Source organism: Marmota flaviventris, chromosome 10, assembly GCF_047511675.1.
Source record: "Marmota flaviventris isolate mMarFla1 chromosome 10, mMarFla1.hap1, whole genome shotgun sequence".
Lineage (NCBI taxonomy): Eukaryota > Metazoa > Chordata > Mammalia > Rodentia > Sciuridae > Marmota > Marmota flaviventris.
In genome coordinates, this window is record NC_092507.1 from 104,848,467 (window position 1) to 104,874,869 (window position 26,403).

General features: G+C 38.6%; 1 protein-coding gene and 1 long non-coding RNA gene across 3 annotated transcripts in view; one reads left to right on the top strand and one right to left on the bottom strand.

The window, feature by feature from the left end:
* Magi3 (membrane associated guanylate kinase, WW and PDZ domain containing 3) overlaps nucleotides 1–26,403 on the top strand; it is a 245,468-nt gene that overhangs the window by 214,744 nt on the left and 4,321 nt on the right. For both annotated transcript variants that reach the window (XM_027940221.2, XM_027940223.2), the window contains exons 15-20: nucleotides 1,941–2,129; nucleotides 7,484–7,669; nucleotides 18,765–18,867; nucleotides 19,574–19,700; nucleotides 20,244–20,387; nucleotides 26,157–26,295. In XM_027940221.2, the coding sequence (XP_027796022.2) occupies nucleotides 1,941–2,129; nucleotides 7,484–7,669; nucleotides 18,765–18,867; nucleotides 19,574–19,700; nucleotides 20,244–20,387; nucleotides 26,157–26,295 (888 nt within the window). The remainder of the gene's footprint in view (nucleotides 1–1,940; nucleotides 2,130–7,483; nucleotides 7,670–18,764; nucleotides 18,868–19,573; nucleotides 19,701–20,243; nucleotides 20,388–26,156; nucleotides 26,296–26,403) is intronic.
* On the bottom strand, nucleotides 17,657–20,287 carry LOC139707280 (uncharacterized). The gene is made up of 2 exons (XR_011708909.1): nucleotides 20,110–20,287; nucleotides 17,657–18,119 (listed from the first exon to the last, which is right to left on the bottom strand). It is a non-coding gene; the product is annotated as an uncharacterized lncRNA (long non-coding RNA).

The window sequence follows — 26,403 nt, forward strand, 5'->3', positions numbered from 1 at the left end:
TAGCTGGTAGGGAGTAGGCTGGGATTAAGTTATGGTTTAATTGCCAAGCCCAGGGTCTAAACTATGACATTAGGATACGAACAACTCTTGCAGTTTTCTTACCAATAGCTTTGTGAATATAGAATTTTTAAAATAGAATTTTTAAAAGCGAATTCACTTAGAAAAAGACAACTCTAGCACAAGAAACCTTATGGATATATTTGTTCTATTCATTTAGTTTCTGCTGTATCCCCAGCACCTAATGCCTGGCACAGAGTAAACATCAGTAAATGTTTGTTAACTTGATGAATATTCATATAATTCTTTTTTGTTTGTTTGTTCCTGTTTTGGGGGGGGGGGGTTGGTTTGTTCATTTGTTTGTTTCCACTGCTAGGAATGGAACCCAGGGCCTCACTGGGCTACACTCCCAGCTATTTTGTAACATCACTCTTAAAAAATGATTGCAACATCCAGCTGGGCTTGGTGATGCATACCTGTAATCCCAGCAGCCCGGGAGGCTGAGATGGGAGGATCTTGAGTTCAAAGCCAGCCTCAGCAAAAAGTGAGGTGCTAAGCAACTCATGAGACCCTGTCTCTAAATAAAATGCAAAATAGGGCTGGGGATATGGCTCAGTGGTCAAGTGCCCCTGAGTACAAAAAAAAAAAAAAAAGATTGCAACATCCAAAAAAAATGGTCCCCCCCCTCTCTTAGTAAATATCAGTCATTTAGAGAAACACATAGAATGTAATGCAATTCCCTCAGTTTTGTTGTGCTAGAATTAGAGCTTATCTACATTCAGTAAGATCATGAAAAACATCATGGAGAAAGATGCATGAAGAAATATCATAGTAGTTTGGCATTATCAGAGACATTTTAACTAATTCATTCTAACCATACATTATGCAGGAATTTTTTTTCAGTGATTGGATATTGGTGGAATTATGTTGAGATTCTGAAACATATTCTTAAAATCATATAAATTTACAGCCAAAAGAGACCTTAAAAATGTGTATTCCACCATAGTAGTATGTTGGGACTATTAATGATGTCCAACCAAATGATCACACAAAATAAGCCTCTTTTTTTTTTTTTTTGCAAGAGTGAAATGATAAGAATTTATTTAAGTGTGAAGAATAGAAACAGAACTCTTACAGAGGCAAGAGGGGACCTGATAGCAGGTTACCCAAGCCTTTTTTTTTTTTTTTTAATCAATTAGAACTAAATCATGTCATTCTCAGATTCCAGTGTCATCCTTGAATGGCAGAAAAAGATGTGAGTTAAATGCCCATTTTCTGGAGATCCTTTATGATCTTATGTGTGCCCAGCACAGTCTGCTGTTCATGTGCACAGTTTGTTATGTGCCCCAGAAAGTGGGGGAAAGAAAGACCAAGAACTGCTAATGATGAACTCATTTAATCTCATCAGATCAGAAACATCAATTGTAAAACACATTATATAAGGCAAATCCTGTGCAGATGGCAGACTGTTAGAATGGGACAGCATTTGTGTTCTCATGCTTTGACCAGACATTGATGAATATCGTCACTGAATTAATTTATATTTATAGTTGATATAAAAAGAAAGTTTATCATGTAGTTCCTTATTATCTACTTTTGTTAAAATAACTGGTCAAGGTTATAAACCTTGACATAACTAAAACAATTTCAAGAAGAATATTTTTACTATCAAACCTCACAGAGGCTTTGAGAAACTTTATTTAAAATGAGTTGACACTAGATCATATATATTTGTCCAATATATACTTTAAGTATTTAGGGAGTCACATACTGTTGCTGCCTATATCTGTACTCAGATTATACTCAAAACTCACATTGGGAGGCTGCTTTTGTATTCTTTGTAACTAGAAACTAAATTTGATTTGAGAGGCTTAGCAAAAATACTTTATTTACCAAAAATTATGATTTTCCAGAAATATCAAAACTAACCATATTTGTTGTAGAGAAACAACCTGAGGACGACAGCTCTCACGCCTTCATTTCAACACAGAATGGATCTCCCCGCCTGAACCGACCAGAGGTCCCAGCTAGGCCTGCTCCCCAGGAGGCCTATGATGTTGTCTTGCAACGAAGAGAAAATGAAGGTTTTGGTTTTGTCATCCTCACCTCAAAAAATAAACCACCTCCAGGAGGTAAGGGTTCCTATAATCATCTCTCCCTGTAAGTTTACCGTTCTGAGCCTCCCACTGGAATTTATAAGATTAATTAGGAACCATGTATAAATGTCCTTAGAGACTTATTTTTTTTAAAATAGTGAATATTTTTCTATTTTCAAAAGTAGGAAATTTGAACCAAATCTTCCAGGCTTCAGATTTATCCATCATCTCAGATTCCATAAAATAAGTCTCAGCTCAGTTTGTATCAAGATTGTACGAGTGACCTGATTTAATACATTTAAAGAAAATTGTTTTTTTTTTTTTTTAATTTTTTTTTAAATTTTTGGGCACAGTGTTTTTAACTTAGAAGTCATGTGTGTAGAAATGAATTAAATACTAGGAGCAATTGAGAAAAAGCAAAACAGATTAATGGAATATCTATCTTAACCCAAATATGTCTTAGTTCTTTCATATTACTTAATAATAATTGCTATATTCTGGCTATAAATTGTTGAATGATAAGAGGCCTTCTCTCCTACCTTTCATATATATCTCACTAAATGCTAAACCTTTGAAAATTAATCTGAATATCCTGAACCAAGTTTAACAGAATTCTTGTATCTGGGAAGGATGAACATGCACGCGCACACGCTCCAGTTCCATCAACAAAGGAGGGAGTACATGTGGGAAATTCGGGGCTGTTTTGATTCAGCAAATTAAATGTTTGTCTTGTCTTGATATTTCTAAGAAATGATAATCTTTATATATAATTATAAAATCCAATTGAATGTAAAATGAGAACCATCACATTGGTATATATTATGCTTGTCTGAAGGTAACTTTATTTTTCTAAGTCACATAATACAAATGTTGACCACATGAAAATATGCCCTTGCTTTTGCCAGTGGATTTGATTATATCTTGAATAGGGAGATCCTTATAGACTAGATGGTCATGAAAACCTTAGTGAAAAAAGAAAACACTTTCAGGAAATGGTTATGAGCCAAACCAATTTGCAAAAAAAAAATTGGTAAAATTAATGCAAGTGTGTAAAGAAAGAAGAGTCTATGACATGGATGAGTTATTGCTATAGTGTCAGGTCACTGCTCACTGATACTAGTTTCCATTTTCTGAAAGCAGTTGCTATGGCAACACTTGGAACTGGAACTGTCACTGATGCTGTGAGGATGATTATGTGGCCTGTGTCAAAAAAATGAAAGGAAAGCAGCTTTTAGGTGGTTTTTGTGTTGTATCATTGGAAGTCAGTCTTTTAAAAAACAAATAACTATTTAGGATAATTACATTGTCATATACCATATAATAATCTCAGACATTTAACAAAAATAGTGAAAGATTATTACTCAGTGTCATAGATTGACACTTGACATTGACATTTGATGGCACTCACTTCTTAGATTGTATTCCCTTACTAGCACTGCAAAAATGAGCAGTCTAATGTTTACCATAAAAATAAGTGATATAAAGGAATTCAGTGAAAACTTGTATTAAACATGTTTAAACATATTTTTGTAAGTATTTGTTTAGATTTAGCTTTTTAAATGTTTTCTTATTAATGTTTTTTTTTTTACTTCAGTTATTTTGATGGTTTTGCACGTAGAGATGATCAATCTCTAAATAAGGTAGTGTCATTAAATGTTGGGTTTTGTAGTTATACAAACTTGGATTCAAACCCTGTGTATGTCTTTAATAATGATCTGATTTGGGGTAGGTTATTTACCCATCAAGAGCCTGGAACTTTAGTACATGTTAACTGATGCCGCCATTGTTATCATCATCATCATTATTTAGGAAATTTCTACTGGCTCTTGACCTGTTTTGTTTTGTTTTGTGAAGGCATCTCCATCAAACTAGAGGCTGGTCTTGAATTCATGGGCTCAAGCAATCTTCTCGCCTCAGTCTCCTGAAAAATTGAGACTCTAGTCTGCACGAACACATCTGTGACCTACCTTTTTAAAGAAATTTTAAAACATTTGTTGATTCTTAATAATGAGATGGGAACTAAAGCTCAATTAAAATGTACAATCAAGGCAGCAGCTAATATGTGGCAGGAAATGAGTGTTTGCAGTTCATTGATTATCAGTCTGAATGCTAAAATATGCTTAAGTTGTTGATAAATTTTATATAAAGTACCTGAGATTTTCTGTTATGCTGCAAAACCAGAATTCACCGACCTGCTAGTTAATAATCTCACAAAATGCTGACCCCTCATGCCTTCTTCTTAGAATGTCATTCATCTCATACAGATAGACTGGTCCTGGGGTGAGCGAGTATGAAGAGCTTTCCCTCACAGAGGCTGAGCAGTTGCTGCAATCTCTGTAGCAAAGAAGGTGTGGTTTACAAGGGAATTAGTAGCAGTGGAGAGGCAGGAATCCTGTCTGTAGATTCTTCACTATGGACTTCATCTTAGAACTCTGCTCAACCAAGGTTACTTTCTTCTGAGTAAATGTATTTTCATCAGGTGATATACATCTCAGAAAGAGTTCCTCGTAGCATTTAGAAATTCTGAGATTCTCCCCTGTTGACTCTGTTGAAGACTGGGATCTGGGTTAGCGTCCCAGTATACCTCAGTGCTGAATGAGCACTGTGCTTAGAAAAGGCCTCTCTTAAGGTGAAAAAGCCCTGCTCATTTTCACTTTGCCAGTACTTTGGAGCTTTTAATGTTACTCTTATTGTATTGGTTTTCAGTTCTTGTTTGCAGAGGATTTCTTTAAGAAGGGGACATTTCTAGTTACTGTCCTTTCTGATCCTGAAAAGAAATGTTGAAGAGCACTAATGTGATCTTAGCAGCGAGGAGGCAGACTGTAAGACAGATTGAGGCCACAGATGAATGAAGATGGATGAGGTGGCTTTGTGGCGAATGCCCTCAGGCTGTGTACACACCAAAACCAAGGAAGGGCTGGGGGTTATCCTGTAGGTGTGTGTGTGTGCTCTAAGGGAGCACCTGGCAATTCCAGTCCCAGTCCATTCAGGACCTTTCTGCTGGTCTGTTTGTGACTTTTAGCTGTTTTGATGGCACTGTTATAAATACCAAGACAGTAGCAATCTACTTTCACTCCCCTCACCCAGACAACCAACCCTTTAGGAGATTGTATAGTGCCGTTTGCCAATTCCTTTTTTGCCACATTGCTCGCATGATTAGATAGAGGACGGCTGAGACTTCAGAGGTTAATTCTGTTTGCTGCTTTCCATTCAGTGTGCCAAGAAGCTGAATAGTTTTCTTCTCAGGGAATCTAGAATGAACATTATGTACGAGGAAATCTTTTCTAAGAAGGAGAATAACTAAGAAGATTTAGAAGGTCATCACAGGGCCACCATGCTATTCACCATGTGTTTGTGATGCGCCACCTGTTGTACTGTTAGTGAATCCACTCATAATGCCTGGCACAGGACATGTCTCATACTGCACTGACATATTTCTAATCACTCTCTTTGCAAGGAAAATTGAATCTTAAGTGCTGGGTGTAAGTCAGAGCTAAAAGGCACTTGCTTCCAACATTGACTTTTTTCTATTTTAAGATAAAATCTCCCACTATATAATCTGAGAAGAGCCAAAGTACTATATCTGTAAGGACATAAATCATGACCAAGAATAACTTTTCCACTCCAAATGAGGCTCTATTAAAATGTCCCTAACATACTCTTAGATATGATTCAGAAAACTAGTAAGGAGTGGCATCTAAGAATATTAATTATTCCTATTCATATCAATCAGTAGTCAACCAGAGCCCACATGCCTGATTAAGTTTATGACTTAGGCTAGGAAGTTCTCAAGAGACCCTGGAAGGAACATTTGTTCCAATACAAATGCCCTTTATCGCACAGTGGAAGATATTTTGTTTGATATGATTCCTGATTATCTAAGAATTTATTCTAAACTGTGATAAGAGCAAAGCATCTTGCCAGTTAGGCTCGGAAAGCCCTCAGTGTTCTGAGGTAGGGGTGCTGTAGCACTGCACAGAGTGTCTGCAGATATGTGAGACAAGGCTTTGTGTATTCAGAGCAGAAATGAATCCATGAGCCAAACAGTCTTAACCTTAAATATGTAATGTTCTAACTTCACTCAGCTTTTGACTTTTAAGATCTAAGGACACAAAAGAAATTAATTTTTTATAGAAATATGATTCATTTTAATGATCAGTCTTTTCATTGTACCTGGATTTCTGATCAGTAATTATTGAGTCCTAAACTTGAGTTTGATCTGCATTTATCTAAAAGGTTCCTTGTGGGAATAAGTGCCCCTTCAATAAGGCCATAGAGAGTCTCATTCATTGTATCAGATTTCAAAATAGCTGAAAACTTGATAAAGTCCTAATGGCCAACAACAAACAAGATGTCAGATCAGTGAGATATTATCAATATCAGTGAGGTCAGTAGCCCTTAGCCATGAAAATTAGGATTACGTTACAAAGATTGGAAAAAGACCAGGGATTGAGGTATCGGGGAGGGAGGGAGCAAGAGCTGTTATGGGTTCCAGAGCTGCTGAGTAAGCCTAATGAAGATGGCAACTTCCCAGAAGCACCAAGGCTTTGTGGGGAGCCTGGCCCCAGGGAAGTCCTGAACAAGAAGCTGAAGGAAAGAGGCTTGGACAAGGACTGTGTGGTCGTTGGCCACTTTCTGGTGCTAAAAAAAGGAGAAGTGGCTGGAGGCCACATGTGCTGCCAACACAAGCCACCCTGGGACTGCCCTGGGTGCCTTCCAGAGTGGTGTGCCACTTTCTCCTGTGCTCTTTGGCAAACCCTCAACTGCAGTGTCTATATCGTGTCTCCAGACGGCAGCCAGGTGGGACCCTGCCTGTCCTCTACCATGGAAAAGGTTGCTGTTGTCGTATCCAGCTCTGACATTCTCCAGGGCCTTTTTTGAATTCTTGAATTTTTGAATTCCAGCCTTTTTTGAATTCTCAGTCTTGCACACCCCTCCTTTGTCCCTCCCCTGCCAATTCCATGGCAATAGTTATCTGCTTTTCCGAGTGGATTCCTGGCCCCTTTCCTCACCTCCACCTTCACCTTCACCTGTGGTCTGTTGGATGCCGTTTGGCTCATTTTTTGGCAGAACAGCTACTGTCATTGTAAAGTTTTTTAGATCAAGTCAGTGGCTTTCAATCTTAAAACAGTTTTCTGGTAAGTGGAAAACAGCAAAGAACTTTATCTCTGTGGTTATAACTATGTAAAGTGTGCTTGTGGTCAGAGAGTGGGAGGGGAGTTGAAAATAGCTGCACTTGGATAGACAGTGATGTGGGGTGCTTCTTTGCTGTATTTTCAGAGAATTTCTTTGATGTTATATGTTGAATTTTTAAATTATGATTATGATGATGAATCCAACACTAGTAGTTACCTTAAATAATTGGAAAACTTGGGGATTCTTTCTCATAGTTATTCCTCATAAAATTGGCCGAGTCATAGAAGGAAGTCCAGCTGATCGCTGTGGAAAACTGAAGGTTGGAGATCACATCTCTGCAGTGAATGGACAGTCCATCATTGAGCTATCCCATGACAGCATTGTTCAGCTGATCAAAGATGCTGGCATCACTGTCACACTGACGGTGGTTGCTGAAGAAGGTAAGGAAGCCTAGGCTCACCTTCCCTGTGGCCGAGAGGCACAGCCTGCAGTGCACCAGCATCACTGCAGTATGGAGCTGTCTGTGTGCTTTGGGGTCTCATTCTTTGCCTTTTCCATTTAATGGCTTTAAAAGACAGTTTATTATAAAGTTGTCAACAGCTTAAGAAAAATAACCCAGCTAGTGAGTGGTGGCCATTTATTTATGTGCTGGAGAAGCAATCACCCAAAAGAAAGACTGGTAAGACTTTTTAGATGTTATTTTCTTAAATAATGTCTTGAGTCTCTGCTTGAGTGAGAGAAAATCCTTCAAACAGTTCAAAGGAGGTCACTTCTGATATCAAGCCTTTCATGTCAGGGTCTTTCCGTGGGGGCAGGACTTTGTTCTGGCAGCTGCTTTATAAGCTGGGGATGGGGGAACGTGTAGGAATGGCTGGTAAACAGGGCATAAGACACAGACTGACCGTCCTTGAATAGTGTCACCCTTTGTTTAAAGCTTTTCTTTAATCATCAGGAATTTCTAATTGGGAACCATTTTGAACCAGTCCATGTTCTTTGTTTATGAATTACTAAGTGACCAGTGCGTCGTGCTCATCTCATTTTTCCTGATTTTTTCAAAACTAATGAGGAGAAGACAAAAACAGAACCATGAAAGGCCAGTCATTCATGTTAAGATTCCTCACACTGTGATGTTTATTCTTGTTTTGTTTTCTCATGACCCTCTAATAAAGTCAGTTCCTGGGTCCTTTATACTGCTTGATTCTTTCTTTCTGTGCCTGTGGCACCAACCACTCTCATACTTTTCTCTTTAGGGTATTATAAAGTCTTCTTTCCATTCAGGACACTGCGTTGGGGAGCTCTACATGAGCACCAGCTGCTCTCTGAGGCCCTTTCCAGTTCTAGGTAGGATCCCACAAATACTGGGATGCCTCTGCCTCTGCTCTTTCCCTTCTCTATTCTGTTCCCAGGCTCTGCCTAATCTCTGCTGATTCTTCCTTCTAAAATCTTCTTTCAGAGCCAAGTGCAGTATTGCATACCTATCATCCCAGGTACTCAGGAGTTGAGGCAGAGGGATACCAAGTTCAAGGCCAGCCTGGGCAACTTAGCTCTTTGAAGAGGGTATTATTGGCTGTTACACTTAGTAGGTGCTCAGTAAGTGTTTTTGAATGAAGGAATGAGTATATAAATGAATGAACAAATGAACAAAATAAAAGTCAGGAGATTTTACTTCTGTGCCATTTCCTGAACAGAAATGCCTGAACCTAATAGAAATAAGACTTGCTACAGAAAGAGTTTACGACCACCTGCTATCTAGTCATGTGACTTTAAACAAGTACTTAACGTTTCTAATCTTCAATTTATTATCTGTAGATGGATTTATTTTTTTTTTAATTTTTTATTGTTGGCTGTTCAAAACATTACATAGTTCTTGATATATCATATTTCACAATTTGATTCAAGTGGGTTATGAGCTCCCATTTTTACCCCATATACAGATTGCAGAATCACATCAGTTACACATCCATTGATTTACATATTGCCATACTAGTGTCTGTTGTATTCTGCTGTCTTTCCTATCCTCTACTATCCCCCCTCCCCTCCCCTCCCCTCCCCTCTTCTCTCTCTGCCCCCTCTACTGACATTCGTTTGTCCCCCTTGTATTATTTTTCCCCTTCCCCTCACTTCCTCTTGTATGTACTTTTGTATAACTCTGAGGGTCTCCTTCCATTTCCATGCATTTTCCCTTCTCTCTCCCTTTCCCTCCCACCTCTCATCCCTGTTTAATGTTAATCTTCTTCTCATGCTCTTCGACCCTACTCTGTTCTTAGTTACTCTCCTTATATCAAAGAAGACATTTGACATTTGTTTTTTAGGGATTGGCTAGCTTCACTTAGCATAATCTGCTCTAATGCCATCCATTTCCCTGTAAATTCTATGATTTTGTCATTTTTTAATGCAGAGTAATACTCCATTGTGTATAAATGCCACATTTTTTTTATCCATTCATCCATTGAAGGGCATCTAGGTTGGTTCCACAGTCTAGCTATTGTGAATTGTGCTGCTATGAACATCGATGTAGCAGTGTCCCTGTAGCATGCTCTTTTTAGGTCTTTAGGGAATAGACCGAGAAGGGGAATAGCTGGGTCAAATGGTGGCTCCATTCCCAGCTTTCCAAGAAATCTCCATACTGCTTTCCAAATTGGCTGCACCAATTTGCAGTCCCACCAGCAATGTACAAGTGTACCCTTTTCCCCACATCCTCGCCAGCACTTGTTGTTGTTTGACTTCATAATGGCTGCCAATCTAACTGGAGTGAGATGGTATCTTAGGGTGGTTTTGATTTGCATTTCCTGTAGATGGATTTAATAATATCTATTTCTAGATCATTGCAAGAATTAAGGTGAAAATATCTGTAAACCATATAAATATCATAAGTTGCTGTCATTAGTTTTGACTGGCTTACTCATTCAGGTGTCTGCTTAAATCTCACCACATCTGGAAATAATAGTAATACTTAATAAGCACTTAGTATTCTTAACATATTAACTCATTTAATACAATAATACTAGGTAGGCATTGTGATTTTCACATCCTGGTAGAAAACTGTTGCAGAGCCATTAGAGATTACTTAATTATCTAGAATTATATAAGTTTTGTGTAAGATTCAAGTTAGAGATTTTTTTTTTCAGTTTACTGCTAAATATTAAGGGTCCAAAACACTTAAGAAAAATTTTTTTGAATGAAAAAAAATTGAAATTATTTTGAAATGTTACTTAGACATGATGTACGTTAAATTTCTTTTTCTTGGTTTCTTTATCTGATCTCCATAGCCTGCATTTTAGCTGTAACATTTATTCTATGACTCATAGGGTAAAAGCAAACCTCTGTGCCACAAGAAATAATATTTCAGGGTTTTTTAAAAAAATGATATTTGCAGTGTGCTTATGTCTTTGCCATGCAGTAGGCATTAAGTGATAGAAAGGGCTAGAAGTAACGGACTAGCAGTAGTAAGTTCAGTCATATCATCTATAGAAAAGGACAAGTGTTTTTTCCCCAATCCATCTCAGATCAGTATTTTTGTGAAATACAATAAAATAAAATCAAGTGAAAAATAAAAACAAAATAATCTGTTAAATTGTTGTAAGATTCATGAATATTTACACTCGGCATCCTGTACATCTTATTGCTGACTGACTGTCGTGAGTGGTTACTGCAGACTCTGAGTTGCAGTTACATTCAATCAAATCTATTTTATTAATGCTCCTCACACTTCAGACTGAGTCTACACCTAAGGGTCCCAGACACTCACCTGTGACATGTCTGAAGTCCGGGTTGCTGGAAGTCGATCTGAGCTGGAGGAGTCTGGTGCGGGGGGGACAACAGCAACGGAGGTCTCATTCTTTCTGTCCGGGTCCTATTAGTCCTGTTGCCCCCCAGAAGTCTGGGTTTTTAAGTCCTAGTTCAGTGGTGCTTGCAGCTGGTAACTGGGTGAGGTCTGGGGCGTACACCCAGGTGTAGACTCTTTACATCATTAACTTAAGTCTATCTGAATTCTGCAATTTATCCAAGTATTGCAGTTCACATTGCATCGTGGCACATCGCTTATCATAATTTACTTTTTCACTCAACACAACACTAATTAATATAATCAACAGTCAACAATCCTATAATATTTCTGGTGCTCATGTCACTCGCCCACAAACCATACTTTGTAGCCTTGGGATAGATAGTTGAGTAGAAAGATCATTTCTTTCTCTTAGTATTTTTTCCAATATTAATATTAATTATTGATGGTGTCTGTTCTGAGGTCATCCAGAAATGCTCACTTTTCTTAAAGTAAAAGTTTCCTTTGACATTCTGGCCCAATACTTGTGGACTCAAGCTTTCATGGATGATGGCATTCACAGTTTGAGAGAAGTGGAGAAGGAAACTTCTTAGTAGATGGATTCTTAAAATACATTCAATGCGTAAGCACAGCCTCTTAAAATACAATCATATTTGACTTGTAAAAATCACATTTCAGTGATTACACAATATTTTATTGTACTGTAGGTTTTGATTAAACTTTGGAAACATTCAGAATCCCTTCTCTTTTTTTCAGGGAAAAATAGAAAGTCTGTCTTCTCTCCATAAAAATTTCATTCATGGGGTTTGTAAATCTTCCAAGTTTCTCATTGAATTCAGTATAAAACCTATCAACTTCACCACAGCCAAATGAATATTTGTAGCTCTAAAGCTCTTTTCAGATATCACACATTCAGATCATTCCTTAGAACTACATTGCTTCTCATCCAATACTGCTTCCCCGAGCCATTCACTATTAATAGGTAACAGGCAGTTTCCTGGAAAAAGAAGAACTATTGTTCCCACCATCATTTTTCCTTCCTTTTACTGGATACTATTTAGTATCTGTGCTGTTTTGCCAAGGAAAAGGCAGAGTAAGTCCCAGAAAACTCTCGAGCTAGGCACTCATGACATGATAACTCCACCTCATGGCATTCCCCACAGCACCCCATCTTCCTCCCCCATGGGACCTTGTTCTCAAGTATGGAACACAAAGTGACTATTCTGGTAGTTTCTCCTTGCTGTAAAGAAACCTTTGTGTGGTATTATTCTTTCAAATTGATTTCCAATTTTGTCAAGTGTTGTTTATTTGATTTTCAAGACTGAGCATGTTACCAAATGCTATCAAGGACTCATTGGAGCGATTCTGGTAGCGTTGGCATGATTTGGTTTTGTTTCCCACTTATTTATTCCCACTTGTCTCCATATTCCACTCCTTTCTCTCACTACTCCCACTGGCAGCCATTCTAGTATGTTTTACATGCCTCATTTTTATTTATGTATCTTTTGAAATACATTTTTATTCTGTGTTAGTATTTATTTTTGAGTTATATAAATGACATTGTGTTAGAAATTTTTATGCTGGGTTTTTTCCCTCAGAACCCTGTTTTTTTTTTTTTTTCTTTTTAAAACAATATTTTGCTTTTCCAAGATCCAATCTGGGATTCCTCCTGGCATTTAGTTGTCACGTCTTTTTTTTTTTTTTTTTCTTCTTCTTTTTGATTGAGCTATAATTTACATACTATAAAACTCATTTTCCTAACATGACAGTTTGTGCAGCCATCACCATAATTTCACAACATTTTGTCCACGAAAAAGAAACTGCATACCTATAAAAGTCACTTCCCATTCTCCTCCAACCCCATCCCTAGGCAACCTCAAATCTACTTTCTGTCCCTATAGATTTATTGGCATTTCATATAAATAGAATCAAATAACAGGTGGCCTCTTGTGTTTGGCTTCTTTCATTTAGCAAAATGTTTTCCAAGTTCACCCTTGTGTGTGTGTGTGTGTGTGTGTGTGTGTGTACACATCATTCCTTTTTATAACTAATGAATAATATTCTATTATATAGGCATATATTTTGCTTACTTATTAATCATTTGTTAGACTTTTGGGTTGTTTTCACTTTTTTACTACTGTGAATGATGCTGCTGTGAACATTAACATACAATATTGTACCAATGTACAGTTTCATTTTTCATGAGTATTACCTAGGAGTATTTGTTGGATCATTTGGTGCCTCTGTTTAACTTTCTGAGCAACTGCCAAACTGCTTTCCACAGAAGCTGCTCCATTCTGTAGTCTCACCAGCAATATATTGAGGCTCCCAGTTTCTCCATATCCTCTCCAACACTTAATTTTTGGTTTTTGGATTTTTTGGGGGGGACAGGGTGGGAAAATTGGTTGGTTGGTTTTCATTCCAGCCCTTCTAGTAGATGTGAAATGGTATCCCATTGTGGCTTTGATTTGCATGTCCCTGATTACTAACGATGTTGAGTACCTTTTTGTGTGCTTACTGACCACCTGTTTATCTTCTTTGGAAAAATATCTATTCAAATCCTTTGCCCATTTATACCTCAGTTATTCATCTTTGTTGAATCATAAGACTTCTTTATGGATTCGAACACTAGATCTTTATCAAATACATGACTTAAAAGTATTTTCCAGTCTGCTGTTGTCTTTTCACTATCCTTTGATGCATTGTGTGCTTTTAAGATTTATCCACATTGCTGGGTGAACATAACTGATCACTTGAACTACTTGTCAGTCTTCCATAATGTATATTTACCACATATAGCTGCTCACTCCCCCATAGACAGCCAGACTGCCTCCATCTCCACAGAATCATAAACAATCCTATGAAATAAATCCTCATGCATGTACCTTATAAAACTGAAAATTCCTGGAAGTGGAACTGCTTGAGCAAGGGTATCCACGTGTTTAACTTGACTCAGTACTGTCAGATTCTTCTCCATCTCTACTTCCACCACCAAATCCCTGAGGATTCCTCCCTATAGCTTTAAATCCCAGCCAGTGCTTGGCATTATTGGCTTCTGAGTTTGCTAGCCGACAGCAGGAGAAGCACTATCTCATCATCATTTAATTTTCATTTCCCAAAATTTCCATGAATTTAGCAGCTCTTCACATGCTTGGATTTTTTTTTTTTTTTCCTTGTAAATTGCCTGGTCATGTCACAGACATTTTTCTTTTGGGATTTCCATCATTTTCTTGTTGGTACTTAGGGATTCCTTGTGAATTACATAGGCACCAATTCCATTTGTTTTTAGAAAGTACAAATATCTCTTCCTGTCATTTCTATGTTAATTTTTTTTTTTTTTGGCGGACACAACATCTTTGTTTGTATGTGATGCTGAGGATCGAACCTGGGCTGCACGCATGCCAGGCGAGCGCGCTACTGCTAGAGCCACATCCCCAGCCCTCTATGTTAATTTTGACCAGCGTCCCTTCTTAGACCAAGATTCTTAGCTTAAATGTAATCAAGTTAGTCCTATTTTTTACTGTATGGCTTGAGCTTCTGAGGTTTTAAGATAAATCATCATTTTGCCCCACATTGTAGAGATTTCCTCTAACATTGACTTCTATTAGATTTATCATATTGCCTTTAGGATTTAAGCCATCTGGAGCCGACTTTTGCATATAGCTTTAAGAGGAATTCAGTTTTATTTTTTATTCCTATTATGAGCTAGTTTCCCTACACAGCAACTAGTACTTCCTTTTCCCATTGACTTATGATGCCATCCATCCTGCATATCACCTTACTCTATAAACAAGAGTCCACAAGGCTCTCTCTGTTCTACTTATTTATTTGGGGGCTAATATGAGATATATTTGTGTGTGTGTACATATAAATATGTATACACATACATATATAATACATGTAAATTACATATAAATGATTATTTTATCTATAAATTCATAATACATTCTGTTATATCTATTAAAACAAATCTCTCTTTCTTCCTTTGTCTCTCCCTCCTTCCTTCTCTCTTATCCCCAAATCAACTGGACATTCATTGAACTTTTACATATAAAATCTTAGGGCAGATTGTTAAGCTGCTCCAAAAAAAATCCAAACTTATTGGGATATATTAAAAATATATAAATATATTAACCTTGAGAGAATTTATATTTTTAAATATTAAATTATTCCTCCTAAGAGCATGGGATGTTTCTTGGGTTTTCCAGATCATCTCTTATGTCCTTCAACAGAGTTTTGTAGTTTAGAAAGCTCTCTCATAGGGTTCTTCTTTACTCTTTACTCTTGTTGCTATGGATCAATCCCAGGGTCTCCCGCATGCCAAGCAAGTGCTCTACTGCTGAGCCACATCCCCAGCCTCTCTTACTCTTGGTAAATATAATTATCAATTCATTATGATGTTCCTTGCTATAGTTTAACTGTGGATTTCATGTTTATCCTCTGATAATATAAATATACTTAGGTATTTACACACAGAAATTCTAGGAGAATTTTAATATTTATTGAGAGAGATGCTTACCCCATTGCTTTACTATTTAGAGACTTCTCAGATAAAATTCAAAGAAAATATAGGCTTGCTTGACATGGAATAAATATTTAACTTTGAGAAGTGGAATAGGTTATAACACAGAAATAAATTGGGGAAACCACACAGCATGAGTTAAAGGACTAAACTAAAAATTAAAAGAATACTAATGGGAGAAAGTTTTATTTAACCTTGATGAGGACAACATAAAGAGAAGAAGTATGATTCGTGTAATCAAGGAGGTGCCCTCTAACAGGAGAAACAGCATCCTGCCCTTGTCCTACTCCTGCACAGAGCAAAAAGTGCTGTAAAGACTGTGCCTAAGGGCAGGAAGGATCTCAGAAGGGGAAACTTTGAACAGGAGGTGAAGTGAAAAGGTAATAGTGCCAGTGACACATTTGGATGTATCTTATACACAACAAAGAGCACTGTTTCATTTTGTTTTGTTTTGTTTTTAAAGCAAGATAGTTGGCAGTTGGTATGTTTGAATTTGTGTATTAAAACTGGAGTCCTGGAGGCAGATTGAAGGCCACATTGGTGCAGGGAGACCAGTTAGGAGGCAACTCCTTAAGTTAATTCGGAGAATAAAATTCTTGATAACAGTACTTTAAAAGAGCCACCCGTGGGCTGAGGTTGTCGCTCAGTGGTAGAGCACTGGCATTTGTGAGGCACTGGGTTCAATTCTCAGCACCACATATAAATAAGTGAATAAAATAAAGAAAGGTCCATCAACAACTAAAAATATATATTAAAAAAAAAAAAAAAGAGCCACCTTCCCTGCCAAAAAAGTCCAAGGTGATAGCTGGAATACTTAATGTTGAAGAGGAAATATTACCCTCTGGATAAGTTGTGGTCTAAGAATTGGTCCTACCTACATCTCCAGACCTGGAGCACATAGTTGAAATCAGTGTTAACACACAAAACCCGCAGCCACAGCTCTTTAGGAATCCTCAGGGGCCTGTGGCTTAACCATATACCATTTTTCTGTCCTCCTGCCATTTTTTACCTTTTTCCCCAAGTTGTAAGTAGTTCTTAAATATAAATATATTATTTATCTGTGTTTTTTGTCCCACAGAACTTTGAAGAGAAATAACTTAATCCAAGCTATAAAATGGTGATACAATAATAAAGCCTGAGTTTCAGCTTCCTCAGTAGAAATTGCTTCCTGACATGCATATTTCTTATCTTTAACATCAGACTTTCTCTATTTCCATTTTATTCCAAGAATCTGTTTATGTGTCAGTTTCTATATGTTCTCTTAACCTAAAATGGCCTCCATATTGAACAAATTGTAAATAAGGTAAATATTTCAGAATACTTACTTAAAGAGAAATGTATTCTCAAATGAGACATATTGTTTTGGTAATGACAATGACAATAAGAATGATGATAGTTATAATAGGAACCTTTGTGTAGTGAATATTGCCCGGCATTGTTCTAAGCATGTACGTTTATGAACTCCATGAGGTAACCCGTATTCCCCTTTTATAGTTGAGATGATTAGAAATGCAGAGTATATAAGTATGTAACTAACTTGCTCAAGAACACACAGCTAGTAAATGATGGCTTAAACCTTGTCTATCCTGTGGGCTGGTGGATGCTGAGAGCCACAGTCAGTCAGAATGGCCCCTGGCATTTTGCCAGAAGTAATGGTTGAGAGGCAAGCCATTAAGATGATGATAATTAAGTTAAGCTGTCTATAATTGCTGTGACTGGATGATGCTGGATTGAAACAGGCTGTATATTCAATTGTATATAGACCCCTGCTGTCCGCCTCAGGCGCCCACTACTTTGGAGTTCTCGTGGGGATTCCTGGGGAGTTCGCGTTGGTTGGTGAAGTTCTGGTGGAGGGAGTTCTGGTTGGTGTGTGGTGTCCCTGAGAGGGCCGCGTGGGTGGCGTTCGGGGGAGTTCGGAAATAAAGTTTGTTCCTGCTTGAGTGGCTCGTGATTTGTGTCCAGCCAGACTGCAGCAGGCTGGGGTTATAGTGCTTGCCTAGTGCATGCGAGGCACTGGGTTCGATCCTCAGCAGATAGATAGATAGATAGATAGATAGATAGATAGATAGATAGAGTCCATCTACAGGTTAAAAAAAATTACACACACACACACACAAAAACCACTGTCTATCTTGCTCCAGTGTTTATGGTCTTAATTTAATCTATGCTCCATGTCTTTGATATTTTAAATATCCCACACTTTAATATTTGTACAGAGTAAAGAGCTTTAAAAATCTGAGTCTGAGCCAGGCGTAATAGCACACACCTGTAATTCCAGCAACTCAGGAGGCTGAAGCAGGAGAATCACAAGTTCAAGAGCAGCCTGGGAAACTTAGTGAGAACCTTTCTCAAAATTAAAAAAATAAATAAATAAAAAGGGCAGGGGGTATAGCTCAGGGCTTACTTAACACATGCAAAGCCCTGTTTAATCCCCAGTACTGAAGGAAAAAATAAAAGAAAATGTGTGACAGTCTTAAGAATCTTTTAACTGTCATTTCCCATGACTTCCATCTAGTTCTGAATGCAAGCTATTACTGTGCTTGGCTATGCAGTCCGCCTTCAAAGAGCAGCAGGGGATCCAGAGCTGTTGGGAATGGTACAGAAACGAATGTTACTTTTTCTCCTGTATTCTTATTAAGACCTTTTCACTTAAATTCTTATAAAACAAAAGCAGTAGAATCTATATAAGCATTTGTCAACCTCAGGATGATTTTCTGATCTTTGGTACTCAGTGTCAGGCAAACTAACTGCTCCTATGTTAAAATATATGTTCAAAGATATATGTGTAGTTTGCAGACTGGCCTGTGTCCCAGCATTCCCAACACCTTGCTTTGTTGCCTAGAATGGCTTACCAGTTAAGAGGAGCGTGCTCTGGAAACCCACCCAATGGGCCGCAAGACAGTTCTGGAGCTCTGTCTTCTGCATAGATCCCTTAGAATATGTGCATTTCTGTTTTTTACATTGTACAAGTGACAAAAACAAGGTGAAAACGAGAAGCAGGACTATGGCTCCTATTCTCTTGAAAGTAAACATTAGCCAAAAGCCACAGGGGAAAGATGTTAAAAAGATGGTAAAGTTCCAATTGCGGACAGCTAACAGTGCTGGTTCCTGCTAGTCACCCAAGTTGGTAAAGCTGTAACCATTGTTATCATTTCATTCTCACAGATCCACTTGACCTTCACATTTTTATGTACAAATTCTTATTTTTGTTTTTTTCTCATTTAAACAGAGCATCATGGTCCACCATCAGGAACAAACTCTGCCAGGCAAAGCCCAGCACTGCAGCACAGGCCCATGGGACAGTCACAGGCCAACCACATACCTGGGGACAGGTGGGGCTGTTCTTCTAAGGTTTTCCTCACAATCCCCACCCCCACCCCACCCCATGCAGTTATGCAGAAGCCAGCTGTTGAGTCAAAATGAAAACTTGCCTATTCCTCCCTCAGGACCTTCCCTTTGCCCCACCCTCACCCCTCAGTACCTTCTTCCCCTTTCCAGCCACATCCCAAGCAGGCCATGATCATCTGGACCTGCCCAGTGAGTCAGGCTCTGGTATTCTTGGTCAAGCTAATGCTGGTAGGGAAGCCCAGGCCCACATGGATTGCTGTCCTCGTAGACCACCAGAGCAAAGCAGGCCAGAATTTTATACATATTTCTTTTGTTGAAAATATTAGTCACAAAACAAAAACTGGATTTCTGGAAATCCAGCATCTTGCCAGGCATTGGGACTACAAGAGACACATTTTTGACTGAGACAAGGTCAACTTGTCTGCCCTCTGGTTCAGTTAGTTGAGGGCAGTTGTCCTTGGTATAAACTATACTGATATGCAAGAAATGGGATGCCCACAGACTTCAAGCCGTGCTGAAGTTAACGACCAGGTCTCCCCAGCATCTCTCTGGTTGTAGACAGTCTGTCTTTGTAGGGGTTGGTCAAGGGGAGAATGGCAAGGGTTGGCTTGAAAAGAAATGAGTCTGCTTTTCCTTGTGGACTATTTTTATTGTCTTGCTCTATAGAGTGACTTATTTTCTCTCCTGTAGAAGTGCCCTAGAAGGTGAAATTGGAAAAGATGTCTCTGCTTCTTACAGACATTCGTGGTCTGACCACAAGCACCTTGCACAGCCTGACACTGCAGTGATTTCAGTTGTAGGCAGTCGGCACAATCAGGTAAACAAAGCCCCACATGTGAACTGAGATTTTTGAGTTGCTACATCACTGACCTAGTGACTTTTTATTGCAAATCAGTTCAGATAAATTTGTTTCCAAAATTACTAATTCTTGTCAACCTCCTATGTGTTTTTTCAGCTTCTTGAAAGGATATAAAGACAAGCAAAAATTTACCCTCTAGTGGAAGAAATTTGATCCTTTAGTGAAGTACTTGGAAGCACATAGTGTAGCTATGGAGGGGGCTTTTGTTTGTTTGCTTGTTTTTTCAGGAAAATTTGTCAAGATTTACTAAAAGGAAGCACTTTCTAAAATTCTATTTTCTGGTTGCACATTGTTCTATTGCACATTGACCAATTAGAAGAGAATGTGTCATCTTCAGATTGATTTAGGCTGTGTTTATAAAACTTACATTCCTTCCTTATGATAATAGAAATGCATATCAAGAGTGTAACTCATTTCTCCCAGGTATTAAAGTAATTTTTCTTCAAAATGTAAATAAAGCAGTCCACAGAACTTGTTTTGCTCGTACTTCTTTCTCTCCAGAGCCTTGGTTGCTACCCAGTAGAGCTGGAAAGAGGCCCCCGGGGCTTTGGGTTCAGCCTCCGTGGGGGAAAGGAATACAACATGGGGCTGTTCATCCTTCGCCTTGCTGAGGACGGGCCTGCCATCAAAGACGGCAGAATTCATGTGAGTTGGCTTCTGTCTGCAACCTTTGCTTCTGGCTCTAGACTGGAAACTTCTGAAAAAAAATGATTTAAAAGGAACACAGAAACCTCCTGAATCTGAGAAGCAGGATTTTCCTAAAGTCATGTTCCCTTCAGCTGCTGTGCTAGTCATGGTTACACTGCTTGACCTTCTCAACCTTGGTCAAGGAGAAGAATCATTTATTATTTCTATAATCAACATTTAAGGGCAAATGGATTAATGCATACACTTTCATCTTATTAAAATTCTTGAAAAGCCAGGATAAAACAGAATCATCAATTTCTTCCAAGAAACAGTATGCCCAGGAAATTTTTCCCTCTTAGCTATCTATAGAGGTGGAAAACCTTGTCTCTCCCAACCGTTATCTGAAGGACTGGAACTCCTGGCAATAGTGTTCCACCACAGGTTTTATTCTTGACTCTGAAACGCTGGCTGGGTAGAGGGCCCTGCAGAGCAGGTTGTACAGAGATCTGCATTTTTCCTTCTTCTCTGGATGTTAGTGTCTTCAATTTTTTAAAAAGTTAATTCATTGTATTCAGTTGACATTCTCAGTATTAGACAACCATAACTCACTGCCCAAGAGAACTTTTCCTCCATCTGCCACCAGTATGCATCAAGGAAAAGGAATCTTTTTTTGAAGAAAAAACAAAACAAAACACTTTTACTAAGAAGGGCAAATGATCCTTGGGTAGCATACTAACAATAACTAGGAAAGGCTTCTAGTTGGTGGCATTCTTGAACCTTCCAAGTCATGTAGTGTTTGCTCTAACCAAGGCTTTATGCCTGCTACTGAAGAGTTGGGAAAACGGATGACCCAAAACCAGTGTAACTCCTTCCATCCTCCAAATGACCAAAGAAGTGCCCAAGTTCAAAGAGGTGAATAGAGAATTACATAGAATAGGTGATTCTGGAAGGTAACAGGATTTCCATAGGGAGATTGAGGACCAAAAGCACTGTCATTGAGCAACAGAGTTATACCAAGGAAGAGTAAGTCATGTCTAGGGAACTTCACATGTAGAGTTCCTTAGGAGGTACATAGGGGAATGGAGGGAAATGAGAACATAAAAGTAGGATGAGTCGCTAGTATAGAGGTTCTAGAAGCCCAGAAGCCTTTTGAGCCAAGGGTTTCCCCTTAGCAATGTGCTGCTGAAGTGAGTGTATCCGCGGCTGCAGGAGGATGAAGGGGCTGCAGTTCACGCAGGCCGGGTGGTGGTGGGAGTGCAACCTGAGTGGTGACCTTTTGGACAGAAGATTAAAGGGGAGAAAAAGTGCATAGGAGATCACCTGTCAGTGAGGAAAGGACCAACCTAGATGACTGGCATGTGTCAAATGAGTGAGGGATAAGAGGAAGAGTCTGCCTGTGAAAAACCATTAGGGAGACCAGGGGAGACAGAATTTGGCAGGCTGATGAGGTCGGTTCGTCTTGTGGAGGTGGAGGTACAGCTGGCTGAGCAGGTGAAAGGCGACGGTGAAGACAAGGGTGGTGGTTGAAGCCCTGGTGGTGGATAAAATCAGTCATGGGCAAGGGCAGAACTCAGAGCAAGGCCTGTGATTAGTGGTTCAGAGAAGACAAGAGGGAAGGGTGAGAATGCAGAGCCACAGAGCAGAGCAACGGAGTGTTCAGGACAAGCAGAAGGACTAACGGCCAGATGCACTCAGTACAGCATATCCAGAGCTGCTGCATCTAACCTCAGGTCACTTTCACGCAGAGACAGTCTAGTAGTGAGGAGCGTGGGTTTGGAAATTCAAGAGGCCAAGAACCAAAGCTCCGGTCTGCCACTCCTCAGCTGTGTAGTCTCAGGTGGCTTCTCCTTGAGCCACTGTTACAGAGATGGCAACTCATTCCTGGCGTTCCTGATTCTCTTCTCTCCCTTCACCCTCCACTCCCTCCTCCCCCGCCCCTCCCCTCCTATCCCCCCTCTCTCACATCTGTTGGCATGTTTTAAATGTTTGTTTTTTTTTAAATCTCCTATTGTATATATAGTGGCACAAAAAAATTCACTTAAATGATAGATTGGAATATAATTGTTTTTTAAATATTGGTTCCAAATAGGACCCTCATGATTTTACCAAATAAAATGCAAACAGACCTTCGAGCAGTCACTGTCATCCTAAAAAATGTCATTCATTAAAGATGAGCAGAAACTTTAGAATCTCATGACTAAATCAACTTTTCTTTAAAAAAATAAATTTGAAAATAAATATGCTATTAACTGTTAGGCCCAGGTCTGCCCCAGACTATAAGAAAATATTGGCATCTGTCAGGCCAGGGCTGTGTCCTTGTGGATTTCACTTAATTTCACAGTTTCTTAACAGGTTGTAGATAGTGTAAGACATGGGTTAGAAATGTTGTTCTGGAGTTTTAATATTTTTCAGTCAGTATTGTTTTTAAAACTACATATACTTTTTTAAAACTAAAAGACTATTTTTTAAAAAGAAACATTCTTTATACCCCTTTCTTCCTACTTATCTCTTGAGATGGGGACTCACTATGTTGCCCAGGCTGGCCCCAAACTCCCGAGCTCAAAATCCTCCAGCCTCAGCCTCCCAAGCCTGGAGCTATAGGCACGCAGCGCCACGCCACACCCAATTTATTTTTCTTCTTTTATTTCATTTTTTTCTTTCATTTCTCTATCTTTACTCTTTCCTCTGTTCCTTACAATTTTATTTTTCAATAAAACTGAACTTGAATCTTTATTAAAAAGAAGTTTTTCCAAATTCATTGTCACAGTTTAACTTAAAATTTCATTAGAATGTCTCCATTTCCCTCTCAGAGGTACCTTGTTTTTTACCTGTGTGTAGTTTAGTGCACGACGTCTCCCTATCTGTGGGCCTATAAATCTTAGAGCTACAGCTCACCCCTGTTGCCCTAATTTGGTTTTAAAGTTAAAATAAAAATGACACCTGGTGGCAAATCCATTCAATTACAAGTTTTATTTTCCGTTTATTTATGTCCTAAAAGAATAGTTTTGTTTTAGACAGTTTAAGCCAAAGAATATGATTGAAATTAACTATAACCTCAATCACATTTTATAACATAACCAAAGCATACTTCAAATATCATCTAATTTTCATTTAATTATCAACAGGATTATATGTATATAGTGCTAACTTATCACCTGTATTTCCTCATGAAAGTGATTCTTTCATCACATACTAAGGGAAATCTAGGTATTGGCTCTTGTTTCACTTATATATTCTGGACAGTGTTTTGTTGTTATTTTTCTCCATTCTATTATCCTTAATTTCTTATTTTGGTTTCTTGATTTTTTTAAGTTCTTTTCCTTTTATGTATGTGTCTTAGTTTGTTTTCTATTGCTACAACTGAATACCTGAGACTGAAAAATTTATAAAGAAAAGAAATTCTTGGAATTTCTTAGAAGTCCTTGGCCAAGGGGACACACCCGGTGAAGGCCTTCTTGCTGATGGGGATGCACAGTGACTTGGCAAGACAGAGCAAGCATGCCAAAAAAAGCTCACTACTCCCTCAATAATCCATTAACCTTTAAGTGGATTAATCCATTTATGAAGGTAGAGCCTAACCACTTCCTAAAGGTCCCCCACCTTCCAATTAACATGTGGCTTTGGGGACTAAATTTCCAACAAGTGAATTCTGGGAATTCAAACCACAGCAATTTAAACAGCAATATCAAATTTATCAATCTTTTTTTTCTGATATCTGTTCTTCAAGAGTGAGACATCTCTTTTTTCCTTTTCATAAATATGGAACAAAATACTTACTCTGGGGCTGGGGTTGTAGCTTAGTGGTTGAGTGCTTGCCTCACATGCATGAGGCACTGGGTTCGATCCTTAGCACCACATAAAATAAATAAAAATATTGTGTCCACCTACAACTAAAAAAATTTTTTTAAAACTCTTACTCTATTTTTCTATTTTATTGAATTGCATAGATATCATCTACATTTAAATCACACTAAAAATGTACTTTACAGTAACTTGACAACTTATGTTTACTTGGTGGTATGCAATGGTGTTTTATCTCATTAACTCTCCCAACAACCCCAGGAGGTAGGTGCTAATATCCTCATGTAACAAATGAGGAAAAATGAGACCACTGAGCTAAAAAGAAGTGGAGCCAGGATTGAACCACAGATTTTTGACTCCAAAGTCCAGCTTCCCAACTGCTGTGCCAAGCTTTAGCTGGAGGCCGAGTTGTTCTGTGGACTTCTTTCAATAATTACTGAGTCCCTTTCTCTGTGTTGCTTCTGGATCGTTTTAGCTCTTACAAATATTTGGAATGTTGTCTTTTTGAAATTTTGGTGATATTGCATTGTTCAGTTGTTCTGTTTTGAAGCCAAACATTTCAGTTGCATGTCACCTTAAAGATGATTTTAAGGGGCTGGGGTTGTGGCTCAGTGGTAGAGCACTTGCCTAGTACATGTGAGGCGCTGGGTTCAATCCTCAGCACAACATAAAGATAAATAAAGCAAAGGTATTGTGCCTACCTACAACTAAAAAAAAAATGGAAAAAAAAAAAAAAGATCTTAAAATCACTGCCATTGCCAGGTGCAGTGGCACACACCTGTAATCCCAGTGACCTAGGAGGCTGAGGCAGGAAAGTAGCAAATTTGCAACCAGCCTCAGCAACTTAACAAGACCCTGATTTAAATTAGGGGAAAAGGAGAGGGGCCCACTGCAGGTATAACTCAATAGTTAAGTGCTCCTGGGTTCAATCCCCTGTACCAAAAAAAAAGTTAAAAAATCACTATTGGGCTGGGGTTGTAGCTCAGTGGGACAGCACTTGCCTAGCAAGCGTTAGGCACTGGGTTCAATCCTCTACATCACAGAAAATAAATGAATTAAATAAAGGTATTGTGTTCATCTACAAATATTTTTTTAAAAAATGCCACTACCATTATTAGCTTTAATCAAGTCCTTTCCATATTTTTCCTTTTTCTTACAATATATTCCTAATATATGGCAATGGTACCGGGGCATCTTATTCTGATCCTTAGTTTTGTTTTCCAGGGAAATGATTTTAAACTAAAGTCATTAAGTGAAAGCCAGTGATTGCTTTTAAGTAACTATTCATATTCAACTATTTGTTTGTTTTTTAGAATTTTACTCTAAATGTGTCACTTAGCTAAGGCTTCATGTCTGTACATGGTATAGTGGTAGCACAAAGAGTAAGTAGTTCTACGAAAGGTGTCAAGAATAGGGAGATATCTTCCTAGGTTCTAGGAGATAATTTGAGATTCAGCTCCAGTTTGAAAGTACCCTTCCCAGATTCCTCATTCCCATAGAGGCTCTGTGGGGCTGGTGTGGGGCTCAGTGATAGAGCACTTACCTAACATGCAGGAGACCCTGGCTTCAATCCCAGAACCACACACACAGAAGGAGAAAGACATGCAGATGTAGCTCTGGGGTATCATTTGAATTACTGTAGAACTTCACCTCTTCTTCTGTTTATCTTATGGAAGAAAACAATTTTTTCAATTCTAGGGATCAAACCAGGGCCTCACACATGCTAGGGAAAACTTAGACTTTGTTTCTTGATTTCAAGATGCCCACATCCTGACATAGTAGCCATATATAAATTTCCAATGTAGGATTCTTGTCAATAAAGAACATTGTACATTGTCCCTTTCTACTAGTACCAGCTGTTCACACATCACCTCTAGCATGATAGCAATGTCACCAGCAAGGTTGAAGGGCTCTAAAATTAGCAAAAGCAGAACTTGAAGGGTGATGGAGAGTTTCATGATGTTCCTGTAAATATTCCCTGTCTAGGTTGGCGACCAGATTGTTGAAATCAACGGGGAACCTACACAAGGCATCACACATACTCGAGCAATTGAGCTCATTCAAGCTGGTGGGAATAAAGTTCTTCTTCTTTTGAGACCAGGAACGGGCTTGATACCTGACCATGGTAAGTAAAGTTGCTAAAGGTCTATGGGTAGCTAACATGTGTATTAGGAAACAGGCAGCAGAAGCAGAGGAGTATTTATTTGGAGGGGATGGATATTTTACTGGCTAA